The 10,819-nt window shown below is 40.4% G+C and overlaps 2 protein-coding genes across 2 annotated transcripts; one reads left to right on the top strand and one right to left on the bottom strand.

Moving 5' to 3' along the window:
- Window positions 1–943: 943 nt before the first annotated feature.
- Window positions 944–2,428, bottom strand: mrpl36 (mitochondrial ribosomal protein L36). Its single transcript, XM_046418433.1, has 2 exons — window positions 2,354–2,428; window positions 944–1,417 (listed from the first exon to the last, which is right to left on the bottom strand). The coding sequence occupies exons 1-2, from the start codon at window positions 2,395–2,397 to the stop codon at window positions 1,027–1,029; spliced, it is 435 nt and encodes a 144-aa protein (XP_046274389.1). The 5' UTR covers window positions 2,398–2,428; the 3' UTR covers window positions 944–1,026.
- A 15-nt stretch (window positions 2,429–2,443) lies between these two features.
- ndufs6 (NADH:ubiquinone oxidoreductase subunit S6) lies at window positions 2,444–4,277 on the top strand. The gene is made up of 4 exons (XM_046418434.1): window positions 2,444–2,587; window positions 2,872–2,925; window positions 3,397–3,519; window positions 4,141–4,277. Exons 1-4 carry the CDS (start codon window positions 2,444–2,446, stop codon window positions 4,207–4,209), a joined length of 390 nt encoding a protein of 129 aa, XP_046274390.1. The 3' UTR covers window positions 4,210–4,277.
- The last annotated feature ends 6,542 nt before the right edge of the window (window positions 4,278–10,819 follow it).

The raw sequence follows: 10,819 nt of genomic DNA, 5'->3' as shown, positions 1-10,819 counted from the left end.
GGGTTTAAAATAAGATGCCGCGGGTTACATCACTTGAGTCACACAGGAAGACTCAAGCATGTGTTTATCCACTGGGATGAATTATGGAGTGTAAATGAACACGTGCATGTATTTTCTTGCTCCTTGTTCTTTCCGTGAATCTCAAGCTTTACAAAATCATTCACACAGGTTGACAGTCACAGGCTCAGTGTTTGTTGCCAAACACTGATGTTCGTGCCTGCACAACCTGCATGTTGTCAATACTGCTGTGTGCATTGTGCTTTGTCTTTCAGCAATAATAGAATGATGCTAAGGAGGCCATGGATTTTAGAACAAACAACTAGTTTCTGACATGGCCTCACAAAAATGACTGCTCTATACGAACCACAGGGTGACCAGGATCAGCTTTCAATAGGTAACAATGGCCACAAAGAGTCAAAGTGATCAGGTGTTCTATATGACAGGTTGGATCCTGTACTCATGTAGCATAGACTTTGGCTCCCTCTTGTGGAAAAAAGATGGAATGACACATAACATAAAAGCTTAATGTTTGTGTGAATAAACACTCTAAAAAATTATCATAATAATAATAATAAAATTCCCCTAATAAGTATTCGGTTTGTAGAATGTTTAGACTACAGTTAAATGACTGCGGTGTAGCATGTCGCCGAGTATGAAAGCATTCAAATATTACAAATAATTTAGTCACACAGTGGACCATAGAGAAACAGATGCATGCATTTTTTCCTTGGAACCCCTGCATATTATAATATAGGTTCAAAGCTTTACTACTTTTTACTGTTTTTTTTTTTTTTTTTTTTTTGGTCAAACAAATTCATATTAATCTCACGTTAATTTAAGAAAATGATGGTTAATAGAAGGTGAAATGCTAAAAAAAATTATATTGGTTGAGTATTTTGGGCCAGGGGAGAGAGAAGAAAATTGAAAAAAGCAGTGGACCTTCTTCAGGAAAACAATTTATTTTTGCAGCACAGTTCTTTCAAAAAGTCCAAGCTCTTATAGCAATCTCAATACCTCTTCAACATTTTAGCCCTGTCTCTGCTTGTGTCTCGGATTTGTCTTGCAGAACACAAACAAGCGTCCCCTCCGTCTAACGAAGAAGCAGTCTTTGCAGCGCTTCTTCAGGGCAGACTTGGTTTTCATCCCTGCAGAGGGCTGGACGCAGGGAAGATGCTGACATTGTCCCAACAGAGATGGTCCACGCTGAGCAGAGACGCCAGAAAAGGGGGGCTGGATGGACTCGCTTCTGGGTGATGACAAAAGCAGTGTGTGGGGAGCTGTGGTGAGGGTGCAGAGACATCTGTAAGCACTAGCTGCTGGTGAAGAGAAGGTCAGATTAAAACGGCTCATCTGGACCACTCCTCGAGTCAGGGAGGAAGCCAGGTGCTTCAAGAGGAGGGGCGCCATGGCAGCAAGGCTGCAGAGAGGGACAGAAAGATAATTCAGAAACTATTATAGCTGCATATAGTGGATATCACAGTTTTATTACACAAGACTACATTTTTAGTCTGGGATTTGGTTAATGCCATGTTAATGTCAAGAAATAATGAAATTAATTAAATAATTTTATAGATAGATAAAATACAATGAATGCCCCACTTGCCTATCACATTAAAATTATTTTATTTTTCATATTCGTCCCGAGGTTAATTGTTGTTAAAGTATTGCTCCATCATCAATATAAATATCCCAGGCGTCAATACTGTAGAGTTAAAACTTCACAGCATGAGTCGTTAGCATGTTCGATCTATCGTAACCCCTAGAGGGACAGATTTCTAACACACTGAGCAAATACAAAGTCATATGGAACCTTGTGTGGACCTTTTCGCTTAACATATTTAAATGTTGTCAGGTGTGGAAATACTTCAGCCCGACGGCACTGTAGCTTAGCGTTAGCTATGTAGCATGCCAAGGAGACGTGCATGTCAAGCGATGACCTGCTAGCGCTAAAGCTAACGTTAAATCAGCCGGCATATTAGTCGGGGATAAGATACAGTCGTACCACAAAGTCAAAGAAGGTAAACATGCCTTTTCAGAGATCCTCCGAGGGTTCAAGACAGAGGATATATCCTTGAATGATGAATTTTAATCACCACAACACGACCGATGTACTGTTCTTGCTTGTGGCATTACAGCTTTTTCCGGTTTGCGAAAATCTAGGACCTTTGGAACCCTCAGTTTAGCCTGTCAGGCGGTTTACCTTGCTGGCTTTTGACAAATCTTGCCTCCTTCGCTACTAGTCTACCGCAGAAGACTGATTTGAAATCTTTTACAGGACCTGTTTAAATGTTATTAGTTAACTGGAAACTGAATGGAGGTATAAGTAATACAGTCATAGCAGAAGAAAACGCACTTTGAACCTGACAGGCAAAATCGGGGAAACAAATCCATAAACATCTAGTGTTCTTTGCAAAGCAGTTTGGGAAAACGAGCTGCTGTAAACATGGCGGCCGCGGTGGGCAGACTTCTGTCCTTCAGTAAAAATATTAAGGTGTTCGTTTCGCCTTTGAGGCTGTCTGCTGTACCTATTCATCGCTACAGCGCAGAGGTTTCCAGGACCGGAGAGCCCATTACTCACACTGGCCAGGTAAGCAGTGATGAAAGCAATGCTCTCGCATTCTCTCTTATTGGCACTACTGAGTGGCCCAACATTAGCTTAACGTTAGCTTGGTGCCACTACAGACACTACATCGCATACCTAAAGTCCATTATCGGACAGCTAAACATAAGACCTGGATTTTAACACCGTTTACCACCTGAATTTCAGCCATCGATGGTAACAAATTCAGCGAGTGTAAACAGATATTTTTGTTTGGCAGGAAGCACTGACGTCTTCTATTCCAGTTCATAACGTTAGTGTTTTCCTCTCAGGTCTTTGATGAAGAAGATCCCAGGAGAGCCAGATTCGTTGGCAAACAGAAAGAGGTAAGAAGTAACTGGAAAAACAAGCTTTAAAAAAGCTCAGATGTCAGTTAACTTAAATTTAACCCCAATTTAACTCTCAGCCAGTTTAGGTTAGTGTTGTTCTTGAAGGCGAATAATAAAATAACCTTGCAAATATGAAGCAGTCAGTGTGCATTCCTGTTCTATGTACTATCTATTTTCAATATTATATGTATATTAATGTAATATATTTCAATATTGCGTCATTATTTTTTAATGGCGAACACCTTAACCACACCTGAACCGGTTTAAGAACTGGATGTGTGCTAGCACAACGACCATGTGATAATCACAGAGGGTAGTCTTCATCATCAAAACATCAGTCATGCATACGATTATATACTCACTGTGTCTATTGATTTTTAATAGCTTTATAGTTTTGCATACCTTTTTCTCATATAAACTTCGTTTTACTAAGCTGATAATAACACAGATCACATTGTTTGTGTTAAGGTGAATAAGAACTTTGCCATTGAATTGGTGGCAGAGGTGCCAGTGACTGATGTGGAGGCCAGAGTGGTGTCCTGTGATGGAGGTGGAGGAGCCCTGGGTCATCCCAAAGTCTACATCAACCTGGTAAGAGCTTGCCCACACTAATATGAAGAAATACTTTGAAGTGGTCCATTTGTACATTTTGACAAAGCCAAACAGTCCAAACAGAGTCTTTATTGCTCACTCTGTGTCATGGTGACTTTCTACTGGGATTGGGTACATTCACATTCGAATCATACCGATACCTGGTAACTACCGGTATATTTTTTCCATACTAATGTATGACCACTAATACCACATATATGTTATTGTAATCATATACAGCACTTGCACTTCTAGTAATGTGTTTTAGTGGTTCCAATGAAGAATTTCACAGGCTTTTTCAAGTCTGGCTACAGTCTACAGGACTTTTCAAAACTGCGAGAAGAAAGACCAAATTATCTCATGATTGTGATATTATTATCATTATTAGTAGTTATTATTATTAGTAGTAGTAGCAGTAGTATTTTTTTGGCCTGATGTCCTTCTCCCAGTATAAGTATAAGAATCTACAGAGGAAATGGGTCCTCTTCCACAGCCATGTTGCATTGCCACATTTCTGCCTCAGCCCAGATCAGACACCTTGCACACTGGACCTTTAAAAGCAGATTATGCATCCGTCCCAGATTAAAGATACTAACTCTTATCGTTGTCTTCTTTCTCCAGGATAAAGACACAAAAGTTGGCACATGTGGCTACTGTGGATTACAGTTCAAGCAGAAGCATCTTCACTGAAATGTTTCCTTTGTCTTTGCTTCTCTGTACAAATTTCCATATTGGTTAATAAATTATGTCGTGTCTGACTGAGAGTGCTTTTTTTTCATAATGAAGCCTGTTCAAATCAATGTGGTAACATGTCAGTTGTCTGTAACTACATAGTGCTGTATGTGCATGATGCATCCAAAATTAAGAAAATGTGCACAGGTCCTTTTACACGAGTTTTTTTGTGTGACATATTTCATGTCCTCGATTTATAGGAGTACTGCCGCAGTAGTGGGATTATTCAATTTGAATTGTTGGATGCAGTTTCCTCCGGTGACCGGTAGAGGTCAGCAGTGTCCTGCAGATGCGTTCGGCCTGGTACCTCAAAGACAGTGAATAGATTTAATGTTCGGCAATAAAAGCCTAGCTTTAGACATTATTTTCCATTACAGAAACCAAAGTGTTTGTTTTTAGGGGGAGGGTTATGTAAAAATAAAACTTAAATTGTCTGAACTATTATGGGACAGCTGATGAAAGTTGCACTGCCCTTAGAATATGCCCATTGTTATCTTGATGAGTAGGATTTATTTTATTTTATGGCACCTTGGAATACCTGATTTTATGAGTGCAGTGTTTCAAACTTATAAGCAAGCAAAATGTGACTGGTCTCTGCTGTTTACCGTAAGGAGAACCTTAGCATTCCTCATGCATCAGTCCCACACCAATCTGTGCTGTAGAGTCTCGCTCTGCCAAGCCTGAAAGACATCAGGAGGGAGCCGGCCTGATAAGACACAGCAGCGCGGAACAATACATGTTTGAAGAAGATCATATATATATTTCATCAGGCTTATTCTCCATGGACCTCTGCATGCCAAATTGGCCTGTGCTTGGCTCAGGCTCCAGACAGCACAAGCCTGTTCTGTCCCCAGTGATGCAGCCAGTGGAACTGCATTTTCCACACCATAGAGCTCAGGTTGGGAAGAGAAGTCAGGCTGATATAATTGGCCCTAGTGACTCCTGGAAGTGAGGCTTATGCTGTAGTTAACCTCATCTATAGTCAGACCACTTTGGATGATTGAAGGGGAGAGAGGTGTATTGTTAAAATGAGGCAGGAGAGCCGGGTCAGTGTCAGAGAGCTGGCTGGTTGGTCTTGCGGTTGGTAAGTCTGAGTGGTTCAGAGGTGGTGGTTGGTTGAGTTGGAGGCATTGCCGGGGGCAAACTCTTCAGATGAAACTGAGCATATGAATTGTGCTGAATTAAACAGCGCAGGGTTTTTGTGCTGGAGTTAACGGCAATGTTTAATTATTCACTGCTCTTAAATGCATCAGGCTGCATAATAGAATATCCTTTAACGTCATATATGTCAAGTAACTCTTTAGTTGGATTCAACCAGTTTGCAGACAGATTCATTCATGGGTTCAGCCTTAAACTGTCAAATCACCCGATTGAGTCTATGGCTACATCCAGTTTTCCACTTTCTTTCTGCATAATGTTAGATAATAAATGCAAATGCAACTCTTAAACATAACGTGACCTGCGCAGTTGGGTCAGACCACTGAGACAAAAATAAGCTCAAGTGAGGCTGTAATTATATTAAAAATCTCTTCACTACTGAGCCACACAATAGATAATGGAGTTAAATGCCATTGAATTCCTTAACACAGAGCTCCTCCACAACAATCACTCATTCTACTCCAAACACCGTCCTCATCGCTGTAATTGCCCTATTAAAATATTTCTCCTTGAAGATGTGTCATATTACAGACCCTCAGGCTCATTATGGAGCTCCCTGCAGCCAATTATCTGAACCTCCATGTCTAGAAGCCACTGAGACCAGAAGGAGCTCATAGGCAGATCTGGGAGCAGCTCATCCTCCTTAAATCCATACTTAACGTATGAGAGGCAAAACATAAAACTGACCTTTGGTCATTGTCTCGAGGCGACTCCACTCAGCTCCACTTTAGAGTCAGGTGACAGAGCTTCTGACCTTTACCATGGAAATAATGACTTGTTCTTGTGCCAGGAACTCAGAGGGTTACCGCAGGGAGCGAGACACCTCTGGCGACATGTGACAGTTTTTGGAGGAGAGAGTTTGCACTCAGCACTTTGATAGCCCCAGAAACCAAAGTGTGTGTGACAAGACGCAAGAGACTTAGAACTGTGTGTATATGTATGCCACATTGTGTGTGTGTGTGTGTGTGTGTGGCTCTGTGAATGTGTGTGTTTCAGTATGTGACAGAGGCACAGACAGTGTTGAAAGGAAATAGGTGTCAGACGGAAGGTGCAGAGAGGAGTAATTTAAAGTTGTCAATACTTCCTGTGCAGACATTCCAGCAGAAATTTTAAAAGTAGAAGTGATTCAAAAAAAGGGTCACAGAGCACAGAATGAATTACACAAAATGAAGCAAAACATTCATGGCTTTGAGTGAAAAGATGTCCTCTGCCTATCAGGACTGTGTCAATTGTCCCATAAGATATAAAAGGCCAAATAACTCGTGGTGATGTTAGCCAGTAAACAGTGAACAGTGCACGGCTCCAACATTCCCCAACCTGTACAACAACACACTGAGGCTTAATCACATTATATGGCCCAGGGAGCAGGCCTTCGTGTCAGACTAGCTCTTGAGTGGATAGCTTGTGTGTCGAGAGCAGACAGAGGTGAGGTGAGACGAGTGGAGGGAGGGAGGGAGACGGGTGGGTGTAATAGTGAGGATGGGGAATGAGAATGAGATGGGGGGGTTAGGGAAGGAAAAGAGGAGGAAGACATGGGCGATGGCTGGAGAAGTAAGAAGGGGGAGAAGCGTGTTAGGTCAGTGGAGTAAGAAAAGTGGAAGATGTTTTAGGGTCACAAGCAGAAAAAGTCATATTTACAGTTTTGGGGTTGTTGATTTATCCTGCAATTTTCACAGGAAATTTAAATATGTTTAGAATCAATCACAATGCAAGCTTTTGCGTACTAGTATGGTGAAATCAATGTTTGTCTGGTTTGTTGGCATGGTTCTGGTTCACCACTCTCATAGCCTTGTTTCTGGCTGTAGTGGGTAGCTGTTTTTCAAAAAAAACAAAACTGATCAGAGCCACTAAACAGCAGGCACACAAAGCTGCATATGACAGCTACAGTAGCTTGGAAAATGTTTGTATGATGAAAGATTTGACAGCTGTGTTCTCTTGGAAACCAAACTCAGGAGAGTCATGCTATAGTAGCTTCAAATATAGTGACATGGGCCACTAAATTTACTGTTTAGCAGTGTTGGGTAATGGGAAACATTAATTCTGAGGGACTATGAGTTAACAGATTGAGTCAAGCATAGAGGCTGTATTCTCAGGTTGTTTTTTTGTGTATCAAACTATATAGCAAGGAATCTGTATGTCCTCCAAATATCTCAAAAAGTAGATCTACTTGCTGTGTATTTCTGTGGACCCAAAGGCAATTTGAGGTGCATTTTGGACAGGCAGAACAGTGCTCAGTGTTAATAAGCTTTCAATAACTAATCAAAATGTGCTCTGTACACTAATGCAGTTTGGGCTTCAGGGCTTGATTCAAGTCAGAGACGAGACGAGAGACAAACAGAGAAATAAGTATGGAAGAGAAAAGTAATTTTCACATGGCGCTCTCTAAAAGGAGAACACAGCACAACCGAGCTTACAGTAGACGGCGATCGGCACCAGTGGGTTTGCTTTGGAGAGGCAGGAGGAGTCGTGGTGCAGGGAGCCAAGCAATGAATGTAGCGATCTGAATAAGCCCCACCTTTTAAAATCAATATCGCTTCTATCGTTCTCTTCAAGGACACAGCTCCATTTCAATAACTGTTTCTACATCAAGTGATGAAATGAAGTAGTAGTGAGTAGTCAGTGCTGTACTTAAGAACAATTTTAAGGAACCTGTACTTTACTTGAGTATTTCCATTTAAAAAAAAAAAAAAAAAACTTGTGTGTGACTCTTGTGTGACAGATTTAGTTCTGAGCCCAAACCTGAACATGCCAGGCTGTTTGGTAGATGCTATTTCTCTTTTAGTAACAGCTGATGTAAACTGCACCTAACAGTCTGCTGCTAAAAAAGGGGATAGAGCAATAAATTCAAGAAAATTTTAATTAATTAATACTGGAAACAGATGAAAATTGACCTCTTGTGTATAAAGGCAGAACAGTGCAACACACTGAGTAAAGCAAACAATCTTTGAATTACCAGAGAGTGAGACTGAGACTCGCAGGAAACCTGTCATTAAGTATTAATTTACCTTTGTCTGGAATAATCTACAACTTCCGAGGAGAAGGTGTAGATTATATGTTGTCGTTTGTGTGTATCCGTGTGTGTGTTTGTGTCACAGAGAGAGAGAGAGCGAGAGCTCTTTGTCGCTCTCTTCGCTGCTCCTGTTTGTGGAGAAGTCAGGGCGTGAGGTTGAGGGTGCAGACTCTTCCCACTTTTAGTAAACTGAGGGTTGACCTTCTTGACATGGATCCACTCAATTCCGGTTCAACAATCAAAGTAAACAAATCAAAACCCCACACACACAGTAGAATGTCTCTGGTTTGACCACACATGCACGTCCTGATGTTCTGAGCTCACATCTGCATCATCTCAGTGCAAGTTAAACATATTTTTAGGATTTTATGAAATTTAATCCAGTCGCCATCTTTTTTCACTAATTTCAATGCAAAAATGTGGACAATTTGATGTCCAAAACACAATGTTGTCTAATCACCGCACCAATTGTCAATGCACTCCACACCTTTCTTCCAATATTTAAGAAAATTTGTCTGTCAAATTCTTGTCCAGCTCAGGGGCAGCTTCCAGCACGTGACCCTTGTCCATCAGTGGTCTACTGAGGGCCATTTTCAGGCTCATCAGTTTTCCACAAGAATCCATTGGTTTCATTCTTCAGAAAGTTTTCCAGCAGAATTCTCTTTCCACAGTTTGGGCTTATGCTAAGGTCCGAGTTAAAAGTGAGGCATCAGAATGGTATGCAGCCCTTTAAATGACTCTGCTGGGTCATCATTCTGTTTCCATGACATCTAATGTGAACAACTCACGGAAAGATATTCAATTTTTGTCATATTTGTGGAATATATTTTAATGTTAATTTTTTATTATTCAGTGATTCATCTGTAACTATTTGTTTCCAGTTCATTGTAGTAGAACTAATATGAAGCCACATGGAAACAATTAGATACATAGATGAGTTGTAGTTACTTTGCAGCACACATGCCAATACAGCAAATCTGAATTTGAAACTCAAGATGATATCAGTTGTCCAACTTTGGAATCCATTTGTTGATTTGAAACTGTAAACACCCATTTTCTCATTAACTTTACCATCAGGGCTCACAGACTTTTCACTTGAACTTGAATTCTGCTAACAGTATTCATAATTAGATTTTCATTAGTGCATAATCACCAGAAACTTAGAATTGCTGAGCTGTGGTTACCTCAAAATGAACCTTTTATATAGTTGTCCAGAATGGGACAAATCAGACACATGTTTTTAGAGGCCACTGCAGGTTTGTTCACATGCTTGGTAGGTGAGAAAGAGATGAGGGGTGTTAAGCTGGTTGCACCACTAAACCCTACCCAGTGGACCTTTAAGTAGAGTATACTCTAAAAAGTGTAAGTATAACTCTAACAGGAGCATACAGTGTATAACAAATAGTGTGTGTATTATAAATAGTGGATAGAGTCACCATGTGGACCAGCCCTGTACACTATTAAAAGTATTGTATTATGTGACTCAGATATCAACTTCTACACCTCTGTTAAAAAAAAAACACAAGGGAACAATTAACTATTCAACAATTTAGAGGCACATAGAGGTCAACTAATGTCTTAGCATGTAGGGTTATACGGTATTATACCACATTTTCTCCACTGGAAGGGCACCCTAGAGGGCACTTTATCACGTTTTATTGACCAGAGAGGCATCCAGGAGACAATTTTGTTTTTATTTTTATGTTTTTTCCAAAATCTGGCACCCACCATGACCACCACCACTGGTTAGATCAGATGTAGTGCTCAGCACTAAATTGCAGTGTGTACATGCACTTTTGCAGCTTCCCCCATGGTTTGAGTGAACAGACATGTCATGTCTGAAACAGCTAAGGGTGAGAACTAGTACACCCTCCTATATCTTAACTCCACTCAGCATGTGTCAACCTTCTGTCTGACTGCCATTCTGTATCCTTCATGATAACCACCCCTTCCTTTGAACGTCAAATCCACCTCGAGATTTTTCAAAAGGAAACAAAATGGTGTAATTTCTAGTTCATTAAACTTAAACAAAAGAAAATGTTTGAGTAAAAGTAAAATATATTTTTGCAGACAGCCACAATGAAATCCTGTTGGACAGCAAGTGGAAAAAGAAAAACTTTAAAGAAATAAGAAGTCAGATGTCATTATTTATCATCTTAAATCTAACTTATTTATGAGGCAGAAACAGAATGAAATTCTCGGTTGAATTCATCCTGAATTATTTAATCCGAAATGGTTAATTCCATACAAAGCCCAGGCAGATCCCTCCTCTGTTCTGATAAATACTTTATCACTCTTCCTAAATCGAAAACAGGAGGAGGAAAAAGATGGGGTTGAAAAAATAACTTCTCACTGTTTCTTGTTGTGCTTTGTTTTAGAAAGTGTTGGTTTAAATGTTTT

The sequence above is a fragment of the Scatophagus argus genome, chromosome 17 (genome assembly GCF_020382885.2).
Source record: "Scatophagus argus isolate fScaArg1 chromosome 17, fScaArg1.pri, whole genome shotgun sequence".
NCBI lineage: Eukaryota > Metazoa > Chordata > Actinopteri > Scatophagidae > Scatophagus > Scatophagus argus.
This window is presented reverse-complemented; position numbering and strand designations above follow the sequence as displayed.

Excerpts from the sequence above, each read along its gene's own strand:
- mrpl36 (XM_046418433.1), bottom strand. The coding sequence starts at position 2,397 with ATGTTTATGGATTTGTTTCCCCGATTTTGCCTGTCAGGTTCAAA. Across the intron at positions 1,418-2,353 it reads TTTTGCCTGTCAGGTTCAAA|CCTTGCTGCCATGGCGCCCC; the intron begins GTGCGTTTTCTT and ends CCCTCTCTGCAG.
- ndufs6 (XM_046418434.1), top strand. The coding sequence starts at position 2,444 with ATGGCGGCCGCGGTGGGCAGACTTCTGTCCTTCAGTAAAAATATTAAG. Across the intron at positions 2,588-2,871 it reads CCATTACTCACACTGGCCAG|GTCTTTGATGAAGAAGATCC; the intron begins GTAAGCAGTGAT and ends TTTTCCTCTCAG. Across the intron at positions 2,926-3,396 it reads TCGTTGGCAAACAGAAAGAG|GTGAATAAGAACTTTGCCAT; the intron begins GTAAGAAGTAAC and ends GTTTGTGTTAAG.